Raw genomic sequence first — 22,083 nt, forward strand, 5'->3', positions numbered from 1 at the left:
AGCCTTGCGCTCCTGCGAGGTGCATCCGGTCGGTCTGACAATGCCATAGAAGAATTACTTTGAGTACTTGGCATATGCGGTCCTTGAAAAAGCTCAGCGGAGCAATCTTACAAAGTGGCCAGAGCACCCCAGTCAGCCCCTCGTGGGCCTGCTGTCACGGTGGTGTTCAGACTCTGGGACAGAGTGAAGAAAGGAAAGTTGGGACAGAACAACTAGGCCAGGAATAAAGGGGCCGTGCCAACGTCTGTGATGGAAGGCAGGAGGAAGAGAGAGGAGGCCAAAAGTTAACGAGATGAATCTTGAAAGCCTTCTTTAAAAATACTATTACAACCTCTTTAACTTTCCTTTTGTTTCTTCCTCTGTTTTTCTTTCTTCTCCAGTTCATTAAATGCCTTTTCGCTGCTGTGTGCTTTCAGTCGTATGCTCCTGACATTTGTATGGCAAACCTGATCCGGCATTTCAGGAGAAGGGGGAAGTTTTCCCTCTCAGCAGACAGTAATTCCAGTGGGTCAAGTGGCATTTGCAGTCCAGTTTTTAAGTGACCGTGTAGACTCCCTTTGTAGCTTCTGGGTCCTGTTGTACGGCTGTAGGTCTTCATCCCCGTGTTTGAAGGTGCAAATACAATGAACGCCCTCACTTCTTTACCTCAGCATTTTGAATTCTCACTGTGATTAATTACAAAGACTTCTCTCTTCTCTACTAAGATGTGGTGTCGTGAATTCACGGACATAAACCGTTTGCCGAATGGGCGAGGTGTTTCTTGTGGGGCTGGGCAGGTGAGCCGTTGCCAGGAGACACGGTGCTAAGCCAGCCGCACAGGGGTCATCGAAGGCACTGTCGGCTGCAAAGTAATGGAGAAAGAAAACCAGGAAAAGAGGGAAGACCTCTTGAGATTTATTTATCGGTTAACCAAGGGTCAGGGGACCCCCTCTGAAATTTGGTCTTAGGGATCTAGAATCCGACTTAAACCTAAACTTCATCGCTAAGCAGAAGTATCCCCGGACGAATTTATGGAAACCTGTTGTGCTTGGTGCTCAGGAGACAAAAACAGACGAGGGTGGAGAGAGGAGAAGTTGCTCTATGGCTGCCTTACCACCCAAACTACCCAGATTGCTCGTGCAAATCACTACCCACTGCACGGGCCACCTCGGGTAATCAGAGGACCCGGCCTTCCCGGGCAAGATGGCGAGCGTGTAGAGAGCCAGCCCCTCCAACGGAAGCAGCTTGTTGATTTTATCCAAAGAAAATCTCAATAGATCTAGGGTTCTGTTAATGAGTAAGATACATCTACATTCTTTTTCGTTTTTAAAGCAGCATTCCTGATAAATAATACCTGCTGAAAGCCGATTTCATTGCACTCTAGGGAAAGAAGGTTCGTGTCTGTTGGCTCTGAAGTATCAGAACCTATTTCCAATACAAACCAAGAGTCTCTGGGTAGAAAGAAAGCCTTTTGTCTTTGTGGCAGATATTCTTTTATGTGTTAAGCTCTCTAGTAGCCTCTTGGTTTCAGGGCATGTTAGAGCTGGGAGTTGCTTCAAAGTCGTCTAGTTTAACCTGCTCAATTATGAGAGGAGAAAGCTTCAAGTTGTTTGGCTTTTGTTTTTTGTTCTTCTGGGGTTTTTTGGGTTTTTTGTTTTGTTTTGTTTTGTTTTGTTTTTGTTTTTTAAGTCAGGAGACTCTTTGAGAGGATTCTAGTTGATGTCAACAGACACTACCTATCACCCTGCTCAGGCAGACCTTTCTGCAGAAAGGAACAACTCAGCCTGCCTCCATCTTTGACTCACAGAAGAGGTGTAAATCCCACCCACGTAGTTAAAGCTTTCTCGCTGGATTGCTGTTTATTTTGAGGTTAACAAAGGCTAAGCAAGCCCATTGTGAAATGTTTGTTTGGAAGGCCAGAATCTAAACTTACACTCCTTGTCATGGTCATTTTTTTAAAGAAGATGACAGATTGGAGCCACAGGAAGGGAAAGACTCCAGCCATGCCAGGAATAAGAGGATGTTCTTTGTGGTTTGTTGCTGTTATTGTTGTTTTCCATGTGCTTCTAGGGATATCAGGTTTATTACCGTGGCTGGGGACAGGGCTGAGAATGTGGTGGACAGTATGACAACTATTTTCTTCCTGGTGTGTCCCTGAATGGCCAGCACAGTCAACACGTAATCAGACAATCTGCGGCTGGACTGTGGCTGCTGACAACTTCATTGTGCCTGTGATATTCAGCTGGGTAATTCATTTCCCGAGCATGGCAATAGCTCCTGATATGTCTAATGGGTTGAATGTAATTTTCTAAGCTTTTGAAGATGAATGTCTCCCCTTGTGCTTAGCTATGCCCTAATATGGGAAACAATGATAGCTACCATTAGGAAACAACACTGTAGTGTTGGGCTTTTCAGAGCAGGTCGGGTCTCTAAACCACAAAAGCAGGAAACAGTAGTGATTGGAATAACCCGCTAGATGCAGGTCACTTAATGTCCCTTGAAACGGGTTTTCGGCCACCTCTGCATTGAACCTTCACGTGCCAGGGCATCCTACCAAATAAGGTGGCCTTGCCAAGGATATAAAATTAGTTAATTAATGGTTCCGGGGCGTGGGGTGGGCTTTGGCATGATATGTCTGCAGTCACTTACCAATGCTGTCTTAAAATGGAAGAACCAGATGACAAAAAAGAAATGTGACCCATGCATGGTTTCCAACACCTGAGCTACAATTTTTCTTGAAACCTAGGGACAGAAGTATAAAGTGTGTTCACCTGAATTCTCTTTAACTCAGTTCAACTAAACCTGTATGTGTTGACCATCCCCTACCATACACAGGGCCCAGGTCCTTGAGCTGAGAAGCGCATTCAAAAGTTAGGGAGGCCTGAGTCCTGCTGTCTTGGAGATCTCAATCCAGTAAGGGAAGTGAGGCCCCAAGTAATTCTAGCGAAGGAAGACTGTGCAAAGCACGTTAACATTAATTACAAATGCTACGGTGAGAGGAGAGAAAGACACTCATTCACTCCATTTGGGAACATGGAAAACAAGGTTAAGATGCCGTCTCTGAAGCCTTTCACCTTCATCCACCAGCCGATCTCAATTCTTTTGAGAGAACCTGGTGTCCTGAGAATCTTACTTGAGTCAACTTCTTAATTTCTGAGAGTCAGGACTCCTCATTTTATCTAATTTCTTCGTGCTTCTCAGTCATCGTTTTTGACGATCAGTTCCAGGTATCCCAAGTGAATATGGGGAAGTCAACATAAGAATAGGCCTAAGAATCTCTCAGCTTATCCTTTTATCAACCACCACACCTGTTTTCTTGACTTGGTAAAACTAAATCCTTCCAGGCAGACTCTTCTGAGCAGCCAGAAAATAGAGAGAGAGTCTGTGCTAATACTTGTAACTAAAGATATGTTTGATACGAAGATCTTCTTTACAGAAAAAAAGAGAAGGAAGAAGAGGATACATAGGAATAGGAAGAGTCTGCTGAAACCCAGCGGTCATTTATGCTGACTCATCAGCTTAACCACCTTGACTTGCGTATTAAGCACACGCTTACTTTATAGACTCCAGTTTTCATGCATATGAAGTTTCATGTGGTTTGCTGGGTGGGTGTACACGTACACAAGTTTTGAAACAACGTTGAAGCCATAAGGTCTGCCAGTTGCTTTATCATCCTGATCTGAGCAAACTTTCTCTGAATTATGAACCTCTGAATTTCCAAATCCTAGGGCATTAATGATTTCATTTTTAAATTAATTCAAAAATTCTGCATAACATTCTTAAAGTGGGTAAAGACACACAAATCATCTTTGGCTTCCTGTTGCAAACAAAAGACCTCCCCCAAAGAAATGGCCAAATGAATGTCGTGATTGGAGAGGGGTCCCGAGGTCTCTGTGATGGTGCCTTTCCCTTCGAAACAACCCACTATGGTCCAGATCTCACTCTCCAAAGGCAAGGTGGAGATCCAGTTAGTAGCTCAATTATTGTAAATGCTATTCTTTATGATAAAATCCCGTGCATCAAAGAATGTAGATGGCCTTGGGGGTGGTTGTAAGAAGTGACCTGTGCTAATTCCTCTTGGAGAGATTTAGGTGAATACTGCCACCTATTGATAGGTGAACCATATGCCACAAATTCCTACTCCGACCTGACACGGTGCTAATACTTACCAGAACAGATCTCCATATTCATTTGGCCAAAATCTTTTAACAGCTCTAAGTTCAAAATTCTTCACGTATTTTTGATGAAAAAATAGCTACGTTATACTAATTTAAAATGACTCACAAGTTGTATTTCTGGGAGGAGACCGAGGAGAGAGGTACAAATGCCCTGAGCTTTGCAGTGAGAGATCTGAGTTTGAGTCTCAGCTCAGCCCCTGAATGCACAGAAACCAGTTCGTTAACCTCTCTGAGCCTTAGTTTCCTCACCAATAAGAAGTGGATAATCCTCTTCGCAGAGCGTGAGAATGCAGTGAGGTGGCTGCACGCCACACGGGCGGTGTTGGATAAATGGCAGCATTCGTTACTGTGTTGCCACCGCGCCATTAGAATTAACTATTGGTGATGCAATGATTGGTAATATGACAAAGCACATCGTGCATCAGACTCTGGTGAACTCTCCTGTGAGGTTCAATTATCCTTTGGCAATGCTGCTTGTCTCGTATAGTGTCTTTGACATTCAAAATTAGGACAGTGTGAACATAAATATTAGAACTTTAAGTGTGCCAATTGAGAAAATGAGGATAAATGGGCTTCATTACCAAACGTCTCCTGACTGCCCGAGAGGATATATGGGGCTGAGCAGATAAAGAATTATGATAAAACTCTGGAGCCAAGTATAAATGGGGCTTTGTGACCTGCTGGACAGGGTTGAGGCTTAGGACCAGACCTTGGAGGTTCACATTCCTTCCTCGGCATGGTGTGGGGGATCCCGGGCTCACACAGACAATAGGGGATTCAGAGTTTGAGAATTCTTATGATGACTGAAAGGAGGGTGGCAGCCAGAACAAGAAGACTTTTCAGAAGCTCGGACCCTGATTATCACATCGGTGCTACAGCCCGGCGAGAGGCTGCTGAGAGACGGCATGAAGCCGTTCTTGGAAAGCTTTCAGTGAAGTGTTTGTAACCTCCTTAAGAGAATCCCATTTCTCAAAAATGCAACACTGGAAAATCTCACATGATTAGTTCAGATAAACACTCTTGTCATCAAATCACAGCAGAAGCCACACGGCCCATCTCTTTTTGAAGAGTCTTTCTGAACGTCATGAGAGAGTTTCTCAGGATATTTTGGGACCTTAACTTTTAGTCTGAAAGGTCAGCTGGTGCTTAAAACAAAATAATCAAGAAATAGCATGCCTATGAACAGTCTGCACCTTTTGAAAAGGTCTGCTTTGGACTGAATAGCCACTGCCCTCCCCCACCCCTGTTTCCTTTTCTCTCTGGGGCTTAGTAATTGAGAGGGAGGAGGAGGAAGAGTTTTACATTCATTACTAACAACTTCGCACATAATAAGCATGTTCAGATACACCCTGGGGTGTTAGTTTTCTTTTCCTATTTTTTTGTCTCCTTTTTAGCAGCTTTTGATAAGTAGCACATTTTATTTTTGAAAAAAGAATCGGAGCCGTTACTGGGCGGCCGCGCCCTGAGGAAGGTCAGGAGATTAGGGAGCGGAAGTAGGCTGGCCAGACTCTTTGCTGACCACAGTAAGGGACTGCTGCTTTCTTCCCATAACTTAATTTTGAGACTCCGATGAAAAGGCACCCCTAAAAAAAAAATCTTTGCTGAAAAAAAGAGTGAAAAACTGTTAGAAAAAGGTCATCAAAAAGTGATCAATTTAAATTTATGTCTTACAAACTAACCACATGGAACTAACCGCAGGGCAGACATGCATTTGCAGTGATATATGGACATTCTCAAAATATGGGCATGATTTCGCAGGAGAGAGTGGACATTGCTAGCCTCTGATGTTGGTGGGCTTTGGCCTCGTTTCACAAGTATCCTGAAATTCTCAATGTGGCACTTCACAAATCAGAGGAGATACACTGAAAGGGACCTTCGAAGTTAACTGGCCCTACTCCCTCACTTGCCAAGTGGGAAAGCTGAGACCTGGTGGATAGAAAGTAACTTGCCCAAGGTCACTCAGCCGGTGAGAAGCCCCTCGAGGACTCAAAGTCCTCACCCCCAGCTGGACTTCCACCACCAAGCTCCACAGCTCTGAGATGGGAAGCCCGGCATCGGAAGTTCTCCTGTTTCTGGGGATGCTCTGCCCCCCTTCCCCTGCAGATGGCCCCGTGTGTTGCCAGGGGTAGTTGCTCTGCCACAGCCTGAACTGACTTCTTTGGCGGCTGTTGAATGGCTTCTTCAGAGCAGTGCATGCACTTTCCACGGGGCTGCAAGGATTCGGCCTCCTGCCCTTGTCTCTGCCTTCACGAGACGCACGGGCCCTGCCACGAATGCCTCCATTATCCCCGTGTTTGCGCGCCCGCGTCGACGGATGTCGCCATCATCTGCCATCACTCAGGTTAAAACGTTCAAAGCCATCTTCAGCTTCTTTCTTACCCCCTCTCCCGGCTTCCCTCACTCTCAGCTGCACCACTGACAGGTCCTCCTCCAGAGCATGCCCCGCGGTCAGCTCCTGATTTCCAGTTCCACGGGCCCTCGCCATCCACGTCTTCCCGCTTCCCGGCTTTCCCGGCTGCAGTTCACCGGCCTCGATGGCTAGACCAGAGGGAGCTTAATCCACGGTGCTGCCGTTCTCCTGCCCAAATCCCTGTCAGCTCTAGGAAACAGTCCAAACTCTAACATCGCATCCATGCACACCCCAGTCCCAGCCCGGCCTGTTTCTGCAGGCTACATTCCATTAGATCTTCCCTTCCACATGTGCTCCAGCCCAGCTGGATTGCTTGTCATTCCCGAAACATTCTAGGAATTCTGTGCATCAACTCCATTTCCTTCTCTTCTGTTCAACCTCTAGAGGTCTTCATTCTGCCAGATCCAGGGCAACCGCAAACTTCTCTGTGAATCTGTCCTAAGCATCCCGGGAGGAAGTACTAATTCTCTCTCACTGAAGAGAGCTCTTTTATCTTCGAAAAGATACCTCCTCATCTTTGTTCCCCCCCCCCCACCACCATACTGCTTTATCCAGCACTTTGCATAAATAACGTGTTTTTCTTTCTTAATATTGATTGAGCACTTAACTATCTCGAGACACCAGGCCAGGCCGTGTAAGGGCTAGAGAAGGAAGATACAAATTAACTAAAATCTAATCCCTGTCTTCAAAGGAGCTTGAATCAGTGAGACAGGTTCACAAATAAGCTAAGCAAGTGAGCTAACCGTGGGGGTGGAATTGGGTGGAGGGGAAGTGCTGAGTGTGGAACAAACATTCTCAGTGTTCCAGATGAGAACACGGGTATTATGATACAGAGGGTGCGGTGGTGGGGGAGGAGGAGGGAAAGAAAGCGCAAAGCTGTTTTTAAATTCTATCTCTGTGCTGTGGTCATTATTAGAGTGCTGTCTAGGTCTGGCCAATGCAATCCATTCTTCCCCCCAATACCAGAGTAATCTTCCTAAAGCAAGACTCTGATCATTTCTTTCAAAGATTTCATTTATTTATTTGACAGAGAGAACACAAGCAGGGGGAGCAGCAGAAGGAGAGGAGAAAGCAGGCTCTCCACTGAGTAGGGAACCTGATGTGGGACTCGATCCTAGGGCCCTGGTATCATGATGTGAGCCGAAGGCAGACTCTTAACCGACGGAGCCACCCAGGCGCCCAAGACTGAACACTTAACTACCTGTTCAAGTGTCTGCTATTGAATGAATCAGGCATCAGATAATTGCAGGCTTATGCTAGGCGTTATAGAGAATACCAGTCCGTAGAGAGGAGACAACGTCTAGGAAACAGCTGGAGAACAAAAAGCAAGAACGTGCTATAAAAGTGCTGGAGGACGGGATGAAATAAGTGTGTGATCGCTCTGGGCTGAGATTACTTGAGAAGTAATAATCACAGGAGGCACGACTTCACTGGATGGCCAGTTGGCAAGAAATATTAGATGTACTAAGTGAACTTTAGGGTTCCTTTCAATTCTTAGACCCCTATTATTCTTTGAAATGGTTTATTCATTCATGCAACAAATACATGCTAAGCACTTCAACAAAACACTCACTAAATATTTATTGAATGCCCTCTGTGTGCCGGGAATTCTGCTGGACTGGAAATAGAGCAGTGAATAGAAGACTTCACACTTGGGGCGCCTGGGTGGCTTAGTTGTTAAGCGTCTGCCTTCGGCTCAGGGCGTGATCCCAGAGTCCTGGGATCGAGTCCCACATCGGGCTCCTCCGCTGGGAGCCTGCTTCTTCCTCTCCCACTCCCCCTGCTTGTGTTCCCTCTCTCGCTGGTGTCTCTCTCTCTGTCAAATAAATAAATAAAAAGTCTTTAAAAAAAAAAAAGACGACAACTTCGCACTTAAACTCTTATAGCAAAATAGGAATGGCTGACGTAAAGCAAGTAAGTATAACAAAATGTGATGGATGTCACAAGGGGCAAGTAGAAGGTGCTCTAGGACCGCAGAGCGGGGAGCCTAACAGCCCAAGGGTGAGAAGAGTATGGCGGAGAGATGATGTTTAAGCCAAGACTCTAGCGCTGTACGCGAGTTATCCAGACAACAGGGACGGAGCGTTGGGGCAGAAGAGTATCATATGCCGGAGTCTGGAGCTGAGAGACGGTATGGATGTCCAAAGATCTGAAGGACCTTTAAAAAGGCTGCAGCATGGAGGGCGAGTAAGAAGAGGGCAAGAAATTAGGCCGCAGAGGCAGGCAGACCGGGATCACAGAGAAGGTTGCTAATTCTCACTGATGAGCTTTTTGGTAACATTAAATATTTAGCACAATGTGACACACGGACTGAGTACTTAATAAACTTAAGTACTGTTTGTTAAGAGCGGATTGGGGAATGAATGGATGAATGAATGCAATGGACAGGAGATGCATGACATAACTCAGTCTTGGGCATTTGCCCCTGGAAGTGATGCCACTGTTACTAAGGCTTCATCCCCTTGGGTCTGCACAGCAGACAGAATCATGACCCCGAGGAGGCAGCCCCTAACCTTAGTAGAATGACTCAGTCACCTGGCTTTCCCCCGCAGAGGGAATTTAAGTAAATCTGCATTAAAGTCAAAGTTTGTTTAGAGATAAGGGTAAAGTTTTACCTGGCAATCGTTTAGGCTTAAGCTGCAAAAGGGTAGCCTGACTCTTTCTTAATCCTTGATGAAAAAAAAATAGCCTTCTGAACCTCAAGGGCATGAATACTTTCAAATTAGATTATTCATAGCAATGCTTCCATGGACCAATAAGTCTAAAGAGAGGAAGAGGAAAAAAAATATTCCAAAGAGAGATTCTGCCTGTCAAACGAGAAAAGAAAAAGTAAGACAATTGTGAAAAGCTAACCTGCGCTCCTCCTTTGGGAGATTTTATGAGTCACGGAGCCTCGCCTCAGATCCCAACTCCAGAGCAGACACTTGTCTGGGACGAGTCAGCCACCAGAGTGAACTGCTGTGTCTAGAAAGGGGGAGATTTTCAGGAACACAAGATGCCCAGGATTCTAATTAATTACCAGCCCAAAGACTAACACTCCACCCTCTTGTTTATAACTGAGACTTTCTCCTGATTTGCTGCGGAGTTGCGCTCAAAATTTGGGAGTTGATTTGGCTCTCGGTATAAATAACATACCGGAGTCAGTGCCTAGTAGAAGGGTCCAAAACTATTTCTGAAGTCATCACAGCAGCTAAGCTTTCATTTGGCAGAGAGAGAATCTGAAGAAATCTTTAGAAAGATTCTTAATGCTGTTGCTAGGGACGTCCGTGTGTGTGTGTATCTGTGTGAGGGCAGGGGGCACAGGGTTTAAAATGTGCTCTCCATCAGCAACGTCTCCCTTGCATAAAAGCAGCCTGTGAAGGTCATTTGCCATTTTATTTCAGAGAGAAACATGAAAAATGCCTAAATAAGTGGCTTTTTAGGAAATTCATTCTGTGTGTTTCATTAGTCATGTAAGGCATAACGTCATGAAAGGAGCGAGGTGCACCCATACGTAGCCGGCATGAAAGGAGCACTGGAACCTTCCTCCTGAGCCTCTTGGCGTCCTAAGTCCCAGATCTGCTGACTACTTCCTCAGAATCTTCTCAGACGAAAACTCTAGCAATGCTTGAGCAGCCCCCACTGGATTGGGAGCTTTCGTAGCTCTTGCTGGGAGCTTGTAAAGGATTGCTCAGGTGCCTTAGGTGAGGGGGTGCAGTGGCCACCTGTGTGCCTCTCGTCCGGGGAGCTGTGGGAGCAAGGGGGCGTCTGGCCCCAGGAGAGCTGTAGATGATTTGCAGCCACAGATTGCTGGATGGGCTCTTGGATGCCAGACGACATGTCTTTGCCTGCAGTTGATAGAGTGCGAAGCTAACTGGCTGCCTTGCTGCCCCTCTGCTCATCGTGAGTGACAGCCCGTTCTGATTCCGGCTTGTTTGCCACGAAGCTTGTTGTCCCTGCACGCCGTTCCTAACGGACCTCACAGATACAATAGACTAAAGACACACTGAAGTCATGGCATCCTTTTACTACACGCACAGGAGATTGAGAAATCAAGCCTTCCCGGGGCTACAGTCCTGAGAATACACCTAGGTTCCGAGCCAAGCTGTTTCCCTCTCCCCTTTCCTCCCTGTGCATCATCTGCTCTTTTATTTTGCAGTAAGAGTAGCTTAGTGATCATGGACTTCAGCTCTTGCCTGTAGTGATCCTGTTCGCATTTTATTCTTTACACAGAATAGGAAGGAGGTTCGCTTGCTTTGCGCAGAGGCTGAGCCACAGGAGAAAGCAAAGCCAATGTGATTTATTGAATGAAAGCACTGGACAATTACCAACAACTTGTTCCTCTGCTGCCTCGAACAACCTAAGCTGGTAAGTAAAATTTATTGTTGTCTTTCTTCATATGAATGTGGGGCTTTCTAATACACTGATTATTTTTTAAATGTGTGTGTGTATTGCTGCCGTTTAAATGATATAAAAAAATCTGCATCTTCCGAAGTTAGCTGCAGGCAGTTCATGAAGAACGCACACAGGCACATACACGTCCATGTGGAGAGGCGAGAATGGGGGTGGGGAAGCCCCATTTGTGATAAATAGGCATTTTGTTTGTGGCAAGCTTGAGGATATTATGTGCTTGCCTAACTGATTAGCAAGAGCTATGAAACATAGAATATTCTTGTGTTGTATGAGATCATTTCCCAATCGGGTTCCTGAGTACCTACAAAATACCTGTTGGATTAGCTAAAGATGGATCCCATCGTGCTGATAATCCTGAATATAAACCCAGGCATCTTGTCTTTAACCCAACCAGACGTGCAGAGTGGGACAGCAGCATTCTGTCCATCCTGGGTCAGCCTGCCCATAAATAGCATCACGACTGTGATGTCGAGGATACCTGCTGAGGGCGCACAGTGGACATGCATGCAAACCCTAGCTTGATCCACCGCGACTTTTGTACCCATCTGCGTTACATCCTTTTTTTATTCTATGAAGATATGTGGTTGGTAGGGCGTACTAGGTTCAAAGTGGGATATTGTAAGGGTCTTGTTACCCATGCTGATCTTTGGCCCTGCCAAGGCCACTGGAGGTACCATTGATAATCAAGTCTGATTTTGCTTCTATGCTGGGACACAAAATCCCTGTACTCACTTGATTTCTTCATGTCCTGAATAAGATGCAAGCCAACCTCTGCAGAGGGGAAAGGGGAATGGAGAAAGCTCTTGCTTTTCCCACCACCACTACCACTATCATGTCTTCCTCGTCTTTTCTTTGTCTGGCTACTATAAGGCTTTTTGGCAGCGCCAGTCCAGTTCTGCTTGGTTCAGAATCCATATCAAACAGAGTTTACTATCCTTGGTGCACTCTATCTGCAGTGTATCACTGGCCATTCAGATGAATCTGTGGCCTTGGGTGCTGACAAAGGTGGATGATGGTAGAATAGTAAAAAGCATACTTCTCTAAATAAAAAACAAAGTTAGGATATCTGAGAGATGGGCAAAGTTTTACAAAGTAGAAAGGATCCCAGGCCACTGAATCGTAAGAGCAGGGTCATTCTCGCATGTGATTTCGCTATTTCACAAATGATGGCATTCTAACAGAAAGGAGATGGAATCGCCTAATGGTTAGAAATAGCAGGATAGCAGGGCACTTTTGCTCATTCCCAGACTGTGTGTCTTTAGGAAATTCCGTTACTCTCCCTGGATCTCCATTCTTCCACTTTTTTTTCCCCTTCCTGATTGTTTCAAAGAAGACATGCTAAGCTCAATTAATTTATGCATGAGATACTACTTAAAGCTTTCCAATCAAAGATGCAGTAGGTAATCAAGATCATTGTTTACACACGTTAATCCAGAGACCATGCATCGGAAACCTAGGGATGAGGGTTTATGTGGCGAGGAGGAGATATATACACCTTCCCCATCAAAGGGATACAGGGCACTCTGAAGAAAGCGTGATCACACTCAGGGGACTAGAAGGGGAGACTAGAGCTGAAAATGGCATTTAAAAAAACAACTTCAAATAAATAGGTCATTAAATAATTTTTAGCAATCCTGATCAGTAACAACTGACTTTATATACTTATGGTGCCAAGATGCTGAAGATCTTAAATGTTTTGCAATGAACATTCTGGAGGAGTTAGTCTAAGGATGAGTAGAACCCACGTATAGAATTTATGTTCAAATTACTCCCATACCCATGCATATGGAATTAACAGCAGTAAATGTACTATGATTTATTTGAGGACTTCTAGAAGACTCATTGACCAAAAGAATTGTCCGATCTCTAGGATTAAGGTACCTGAAATTCTTTCATCAGGGATTCAATTAAATATTGCTGTCTTTTATGAAACAAATATTCTTAGGAGGAATAACAAATTAAGACATTCATAGCTTATCATCAATGAATGTATTAAGTATTTTCTTCCTCGGGGGAAATCCAAAGGATGTTGCCTTAATGCTGTATTAGTTCTTCTGCTTTCTATTTATTTCATACCTGTCTCCAAGAACTTCTCTTGTAACAATCACTTCACTCTTTTTATTTAAGATTTATTTATTTATTTGAGAGAGAGAGAGTGTGTGCACATGCTAGCTGGAGGTGGGGGGACAGAATCTCAAGCAGACTCCCACTGAGTACAGAGCCCGATGTGGGGCTTGATCTCACCACCCTGAGATCACAACCTGAGCTGAAACCAAGAGTCAGACGCTTAACCCACTGAGCCACCCAGGTGCCCCTTTATCATTTCGCTCTTGATCAGAAAACTAAGTAGCCTTTAGGACAAGCTATTTCCTTCTTTTTTATGGGATGCTTGGACTAGACAATACCATCTAGATTTCCTCTAGGCCGTTAAGAGTCACATGTGGAAAGCTGAACTCACTATCTTTCCCCTTTCAGATCCACTCTTCCTCCTGCACCCTCCCCTCCTTTTTTTAATGATTGGTGGAACCGTTTGGCACCTATTCAACCAAGCAGAGCTAACAAAAACTATCCTCATGTTTCCTAACTCCTTAGGTCCCTCCAGCCGATCACTAACCAAATTTGGTACATCCTACTTCCTCCCTCTTTTAATCTGCCCAGCCCTCTCCATCCCCATTGTCACACATGGGAGTTGAAGTCACAGCTCTCACATGGGGACTTTTTCAAGGGCCTTATACTTGGTTGTCCCCTTTCACTGGTCCCTTTCAAACCACCCGCTGGATACTACCAGAGTGATTCTCTAAAAATGCAAATCTCGGCCTTTCTCTAGTGCTTCCCTGTTGTGAACAGGTTGAAATCCATTGTCCCTCATCATGGTATGCAAAGCCTTTGATGGTCTGGCCCTGCTATCTCTCCAGGCTTCTTTCCCAAGGTCCTAGTGTGATGGATGAAATATCCTTTGGAAGTGTCAGAGCCCAAAAGAATTCCATTAAGGGCCTTGTGGACATCAACCGACCAGCAACACTAAGACATGTCCTAACCTGAGCTCTTGTACCTGGATTGCCCTTCCTTTCCTTCCTGCTGGTTGATTGCTCACTCATTGTTCAAAATCTTGCTCAGTCATCGCCATCTCTAACTCATTCCCCCCATACCCTCCTGTCACTCACCCCTCTATGCTATTTCTTGCCTTAAATATTTGAGAGCAGTGTTGAGAGGCTAAGCTCTCAGATCTGTGTCACCTGCATTTGAATCCCAGATCTGACCCCTTAAAGTACCTCAGTTCCTTAATACATAAGGTGGGGATAATAGTAGTCCTTACTTCACAAGGCTGTTGTGGGATTCAGAGAGCTGTTGAACATAAAGGCATTATTCTAAATAGTGCCTGACTCAGAAAGTGCTGCAGAAGTAAAAGCCATTATCATTATTCCATGATTTTACGTATCACGACATACATACACTTGAATAACTATCTTCCTCGTTAGCCTGTGAGTCGTTGGGGTACAGGTAGGGTAATCAACTTGTTTCAATTTGCCTGGGATTTCCTCAGTTTTAGCACTGAAAGCCTTGCATCCTGGAAACCCCGTCAGTCCCAGGCAAACCAAGACGGTTGGTCACCCTATGAGGGTGTCTTACCTCTGAAGGCCCAACGTCTGTCACAGGATACAGAGGCCACAAAGTAGATCACCCAAAGGGTTTATCGAACTATAGAATCAAAATTGTCTTTTCACCTTCTTCCTCATAAACATCCTTTTAAACTTCAAAATTCAGTCTTCTTCCTGCTGTGAAGTCACCACTGACTTTTCAAAACTTATCACTGAACAACTGAATAGATTTTTTTAAATGCACAGGACCTTGAAAGGTTGCTTCCACCCTATTATATATTATCAGTGTAATAGAATTGGCCAGTCTTTAGCAATCAGAGACATACCTGTCATGGTAACAGCGGGTGGGGAATCAGAGAGGGGTCATACTTTCTTTTCTGTCTAGTGACAGGCAGGTTGAAGTGTGAAGGTCCCTAGTTCACATCACGGCCTGAAGAGCAATCTTGTCCCAGTCAGAAATGTTCCCTTTGCTGAATGTATCTGTCTACCCTGCTGTCAAGAATGGCTAGAGTCCCTGTTTCTAATATGCTTTGTCTTACAACTGCTCCTCATCCAGACTGGCTCAGATCTTTTTCCACAGTACAAATGTGATGAGAAAGTCCCACAGCCAAGCTCCTGTGAAACAGCGACTCTGGACGTGCCAGAACTCATAACGAGGACAACATCTTCTCCTTAGAATTAGGGTCGAGGAAGAAGCTGACAGGCTGCCAGACAAAGCACCTCAGGCAGATTAATAGCAGAATTGCTAAGAGTATGGACTTTGGAGTCAGAATCAATCCTGCCTCCTCCATTTACTGGCTATAGGATCTTAGACAAGCTACCTAACCTCTCTGGGCCTCAGTTTCCCTGTTTGCAAAATGATGATATATAATAGTACCAACTTCTTCATAGGGCTGTTATTTCATTTTGTCTTAGCCTTGAAAGCAGAAGCTGAGGCAAAACCAATTGTGAATGTTCTGTTGGGTATTGGGAGACCCAGCCTCAGGGCATCAAGAGTCAAGCCATCAAGGTAAAAGGGAAATGAGTTGAGGAAGGAGGGAACACAAATATAGGTGGTTTGTAACTGAACCAGCCAAGGCTTCACAAGAAAACACATCTAGTGGTTTGTTTGTGCGTGATTACTTCCAAGAAGCCCTCAAAACAATCCATAAGGGAAGAATGGAGAAGAAATTATCTGAGGGCTACTTCCAGTCTCCTGCCTCGAGTTGGTCCAGTTTTCACATTTCCAGGTAGTGTGACCCAGTCCCTCAGGGTAGCCGTGAGTAAAGCTGGAGCCTCCCTCCGTGGGTCTGGCTGGGTCAGAGCTGCTGCGGCTACTGCAGGCGTGATGGGGGCCATGCCAGAACCGCCCGTCACTTGACACAGCTGGTGTTTGGAGACAGGATAATGGTGGCAGCCAAGGCTCTCTACTAGAGCAAGTGGCCAGAACCCAGGGAACAGGTGGTTTTAAAGTAGATCTGGGAGGCTCCACTCTCCACAGATTATTCTCGCCATTTTGGGTCTGGATTCTCCAGGCTACTATCACTCTTTCCTTAAAGCTTGGCTCCAGGTGTATTAAAAGTGTAGCTGGGATTAAGCTGTAATAAAGAGCAGAAGTTTTTAATTTTCATTAAGTATAATTCATCAATTTATTTTATGGTTTGTGCTCTCTTTGCCTCTTCTAAGAAATCATTGTCTTATTCAAGTTCACAAAGATTTTCCCCTGTGTTTTTTCTAGAAGTTTTACAGTGTGAGCTTTTGCACTTAGGTCTCTAATCTCTGTTTTTGCATACAGATACCTCATTGTTCCAGCGCTGTTTGTAGGAAAAGTTCTTCTTCCCTATTGAATTACCTTGACATCTTTGTTAAAAATCAGTTGATCATACATGTGCATGCTATTTCTAGGCGCTCTGTTTGGTTTCGTTAAATCTATAGGTCTGTCTTGAGGCCACAGTCTTTATCTGGAGAGCTATCCTTATACCACAGATCTTGATTACCAGGACTTTATAGCAAGTCTTGAAAACAGATAGTATAAGCCTTCAACTCTGTTCTTTTTTTTCAAAGTTGTTTTGGCTATTTTAGATCCTTTACATTTTTATAAAAATTTCAGAATCAGCTTTTTTATTTCCTTAAAAAAAAAAAAACCTGCTAGATTGGGACTGCATTGAATCTAAGGCTCAGTTTGGAAGAATTGATATCGTAATTCTTCTGATCTGATCCATGAAGAAAGTATACACCTCTATTTATTTAGGTTTTCTTTCATCTTACTCATTCGTGTCATGTAGTTTCAAGTATACAAGTTTGGTTTTCATTTTGTTTATTGCTGAGTAAATTTTTGTAGGTTACAGTACTCTACAAAATGTTCATGTCATCTGCAAATGAAGACTTTCTTTCTTTCTTTCCAGTTAGTTTATGCCTTATTTTTCTTGCCTTGCTACTCTAGCTGGAATGCCCAGTGTAATAGAATAGATAGGAATGGACATCCATGCCTCGTTTCTGATCCTAGGTGGAAGACCTTGGTCTTTAATTGTTAAGTATAATGTTGTCTATAGATTTTTGTGGATTGTCTTTATCAGTTGAGGAAGTTCCCTTATATTCTTGAAAGCTTTTTTTTTAATGAACAGATGCTGAATAATGTCAAATGCTTCTTTTTCTGCATCTGTTAAGGTGACCATGTGATTTTTTTCTTTTATTCTGTTAATGAAGTGAATTACATTGATGAGCGGTTGAATGTTATACTAACCCTGCTTTCCTAGAATAAACTCGACTTGATTGTGATGTATTATCCTTTATGTATATTGCTAGATTATATTTGCTAACATTATGTTGAGCTTTTTTGCTTCTGTGTTCATGAGAGACACTGAGCAATAGCTTTCTTTTCTTGTAATGCCTGTTTTCTGGTTTTGGTATCAGGGCAATGTTAGCCTCAAAAATGAAACCAAATTTTTGGAAGAGTTTTATGTAGAATTGGTATTATTTTTTTTCTTAAATGTCTGGCAGGCTGTAGCATTTAACATTTTTATTAAATATTGTGGGAGAAAAGAAACTATGAGGATGGAAAAAGAAAGTATAAAACTAGAGACTAGCTTTCCCATACAGGGTCTCTTCCAGTCTCCTACATTCTGGTCCTGTAGCTATGTTGCAGAAACCAACCCACCTTCAATCAACAGATCTGTTTGCCCTTCTCTTTGGAGCTCAGGTCCCCTAAAGCCTCTCTGAAGGAAGAAAAGAAAGGATACATTTATTTCCTTAGAGAAACTCCAAGAGTTTTTTCTTATTAAAATAATGCCTAAAAATTGATTAATAGTGGTATACCCACCCATCCAACGAATACTACTCAGCAATAACAAGTAAAGAACTACCGATAGATATAACAATGTGGGTGAATCTCAAAATAATTCAGCTGAGTTAAAGAAGGCAGATTTAAAAAAAAAAGAGTATATAGTGATTATTCCATTTGCATGAAATTCTAGAAAAGGAAGCCTAATCTGTAGTGTCAGAAAGCAGAAAGCAGTAGTTGCCTGAGAATACTAGGTCTGAAATGAATATCTTTTGAACATCTGTTTCATTCAGGCACTTTGCTAAATAATTCATATGTATTATCTCATTTAAAACTCTAATATTCGTTTTAGACATGACTTTTATAATTGAGATAAGAAATACTGATAATGATAAGGAAATTGAAGCTTAGGGATGATAAATAATTTGCCCAATGTTGTGCAGTTAATAGGTAGAAAAGCCAAACCCAAAGTTAGATCAGCCTGATATCAAAGTCCTAGTATTTTTTTAAGGTTTATTTATTTATTTGAAAGAGAGAACACAAGGGGGAGGGGCAGAGGGAGAGGGAGAGAGAATCTCAAGCAGACTCCATGCTGAGTGCAGAGACTGATGCGGGGGCTCCATCTCATGACCCTGAGATCACGACCTGAGCTGAAATCAAGAGTCACTCACCCAACCAGATGAGCCATCCGGGCACCCCAGAGTCTCTACTTTTAATACTGTGCTTAAAACTATCATGATTATCTTGAGGTTGAAGAATGAAATAAAATATAACTATGGATCTCAACCTGTTTTAGTAAAAGTGGCTAATAAGGAATGCCCTCTGAAGCGTGATATCCCAGACTTAACACAACAAAAACAATTTCCCCACCAGTTCTCCTGCTAGGATTCTGTATCTATTTTACCCATCAAGTACTTCATTCAACAGTCAAGTCTCTTTTTCTTCCCCAGTTCAATGTAATACAAAAATGCAGAGAGTACTGTTGCTGTTGTTTTCAGGACACTTTTCTGGGTATTCTAGGGACTACATACTATGTTAGTAAAGTTCCCAACAGGAATGATATGGCACATGAAAACAGTAACCAAGGAAGCTTAATTCATTTTGTACTTCCTTCGTTAAATTTATTCCTCAGTATTTTAATCTTCTTAATGCTATGATCTTCATGCTATAATAAATAGAATTGTTTTCTTAATTTCATTTTCATGTCATTGTTTTAAATCAGAAAGGAGAATAAAAGAGTTATAAACAAAGAAAGACTTCTATTGTCTTATATTTATATTACCTTTTATGCTACCTCCATAGTTTCCTTAGCAATGTGCTTTCTTTCCTTGTGTGGACTTGAGTCACTGTCTAGTATCTTTTCATTTCAGCCTGAAGGATTCCCTTTAATATTTCTCTTTTTTAGAAAGTGTTACTATTTATTTTTGGAGGTGGGGAGGCAGAGGAGGAGGGAGAAAGAGAATCTCAAGAAGACTCCCACTGAGCAGGGAGCCCAACATGGGGCTCAGTCTCATAATCCTGAGGTCATGACCTGAGCTGAAAGCAAGAATTGGACGCTTAACGACTGAGCCACCCAGTTGCCCCTCCCTTTAATATTTCTTATAGGAAAGGTCTGCTGTCAAATTCTGTGAGTATTTGTTTATCCAGGAATGTCTTAATATCACCTTCATTTTTGAAGCGTTGTTTTGCTGTATAGAGAAAGTCTTATTTAACAGTCTTTCTTTTGGCATTTGGAATAGGTCATCCCACTTCCCTCTGGCCTCTGTGGTTTTCTGGTGAAAAATCAGCTGTAAATCGTTCTGAGAATTCCTTGTATGTAATGAGTTATTTCTTGTTTTCAGGATTTTCTCTTTGTTTTTAGCTTTTGGTGGTTTAATTGTGATGTATCTAGGTGTGAATCCCTATGGATGCATCCAACTTGCTGTCCACTGAGCTTCTTGGATGTGTAGATTAATGCTTCTCATCAGTTTGGGGAAGTTTACCACCATTATTTCTGCAAATATTCTCTCTCCCGCTCCTCCTCCTTCTTAGACTCCTATTATGTGTGTGTTGGTACAGTTGGTAGTGTTCCACACTTCTCTGAGACTGTTCATTTTTCTTCATTTTTTTCTCTTTTTGCTCCTAAAACTGGATAATCTCAGTTGACCTAACTTCAAGTTTGCTGAATCTTCCTTCTTCCTATTTAAATCTGATATTGCATCCCTCTAGTGACTTTTTCATTTCAGTTATATGTTTCAACTTCATAATATCTATTTGGTGCTGGATTTGTTTTATAAATTCTACCTCTTTATTGATATTCTCTTATTTGGTGAGATGTCATTCTCACAATTCTTTATTTCTTTAGATATGGTTTCCTTTAGTATCATGTTTAAAGTTTTTGTCTAATAAGTAACATTTGGACTTCTTCAGGGCAATGTTTATTGACTACTTTATTTCCTGTGAATGGGACATATTTTTGTTTGTTTGTTTTGTGCATGGCTCATATTTTTCTTGTTAAAAACTAGGCATCTTAAATAATATAATGTGGCAACTCTAGAAATCAGATTATCCCACCTCCTCAGGGTTTATTGTTTAGTGATTTTTCAGAATTAAATCTGTGAAGTCTGTATTCTTTGTCACTTCATTGCCACTGAAGTCTCTGCTTGGTTAGATTAGTGATCAGCTAACAATTGAACAAAAATTTCCTTAGATGCCTGAAACCAATAAGTCTTCCAGTCTTTACAGAAGAGCTCTGTGCACATGTTGGGGCACACTTTCTATATTTGCCAGGTGGTTGGCAGCCCTGCCTTACCCTTCACTTCCTGCTTGCACACAGCCTCAACATCAGACAGAGATAAGAGCTTAGGACCTTTTCAGGTATTTTATGAGAATGCTCCCAGCTCTGGGCATACATGTGGTCTGCTTGATCCCTGGAAATGTGTCAGAGCTTTTCAAAGTCCTCTGTGGACATCTCATTCCCCAGCATTTCCTTTTAAGCTTTTTGGTTAGTCTATTGTTTGCCCCAACTTTTATCTACCATCTCAGGCAGCTGTGATGACAAAGTGCCTTAGAGGAAAGGGTTATTTGCACTTGGTGAACTCTGAGGCAGGTCAAATAAAGAAAAATCTTGTGAGTGGGGTCTTCCAGGAAACCACCAGTCAGGTCAAATAATGATGATTCTCTCAAAATAGGGTTGTGAAGGAGCTCTGTCACCATCCTGCACCATCCAGTGGCTGCCAGGCTACTGTTTTTTATCATGAATATACATTGATGGTCTTCAAAGCTACCACAGAGCTGGGGAAGACAGGAACTGAGCAAATTAAAAATGCCACAAGGCTCACTGTTCTTACCTAATCAGCTACTTTCCTCAAATAAACACTTCTTTGATTGCTGCAAACCTTTGGTTAATTTCCAGTGTTCTGAGAAAGTTAATTTTTACAATTCCTGCTAGTGTTCTTATTGCTTTTATGGAGGAGAGGATTTTTGGAGGTCATTACTTTGCCATTCCCACTGTCATACTATTCTTTTATTTTCAATCTCTCTGTGAAATGTTTATTTAGGTACACCACTTGTAATCTCAGTCAGAAGGGCACCTGGGTGGCTCAGCCAGTTAAGTGTCTGACTCTTGATTTCAGCTCAGGTCTTCATCTCAGGATTGTGAGTTCAAGCCCCATGTTGAGCTTCATGCTGGGCATGGAGCCTACTTTAAAAAAAAAAATCTCAGTTGGAAGGTTTTGTCTTTTATTAAGAAATTAAACCATGTGGGTATATTGTGCTCACAGGTATATTCAGTCTTATCCTTACTACTTCAGTTTACATGTCTATTTATTATGTTTTCTTATTTTTTTATTTTTCCCTAGGCTTATCTTTATTCTTTTCTTTCCATTAGTAGTTTGAAGTTCAATTTTCTGTTTTTCTATAAGTTACTATAAACATCCACTTAAAAATATCTAAGCTTATATTTTTCTATCAAAATAAAACTAAATAGTATAATAAGTACATAAAGTCATATCTTAAAACAATGTTTAAAACAAAGAAGAAAACTATTTAAATTATTACACTGTACTTTAGTGTCTCTGGTTTGAGAAGAAAATTGAGGTAATCTTAACAATTGCTTCTATTTATTGAGTGACTGTTAGCATTAAACAGGATGCATGCTTTCATTTGTTAATTCATTTAATCTTCACAACTCTGTAAGAACTCTTGTTGTATATGGTGAAATGAACTCTGAGATTTTAATTAAAGTTCCTACAGTCACATAGATTATAGATAACAATATCATGATCC

The 22,083-nt window shown here is 42.6% G+C and overlaps 1 protein-coding gene across 1 annotated transcript in view; it reads left to right on the top strand.

Annotated features, from left to right (window-relative positions):
* Positions 1-6,329: 6,329 nt before the first annotated feature.
* Positions 6,330-22,083, top strand: part of ANKFN1 (ankyrin repeat and fibronectin type III domain containing 1) — a 151,240-nt gene continuing 135,486 nt past the window's right edge. Inside the window, exons 1-2 of the mRNA XM_040639825.1 lie at positions 6,330-6,498; positions 10,749-10,914. Coding sequence (XP_040495759.1) covers positions 6,330-6,498; positions 10,749-10,914 — 335 coding nt within the window. The remainder of the gene's footprint in view (positions 6,499-10,748; positions 10,915-22,083) is intronic.

Source organism: Ursus maritimus, unplaced genomic scaffold, assembly GCF_017311325.1.
Source record: "Ursus maritimus isolate PB19 unplaced genomic scaffold, ASM1731132v1 scaffold_24, whole genome shotgun sequence".
NCBI lineage: Eukaryota > Metazoa > Chordata > Mammalia > Carnivora > Ursidae > Ursus > Ursus maritimus.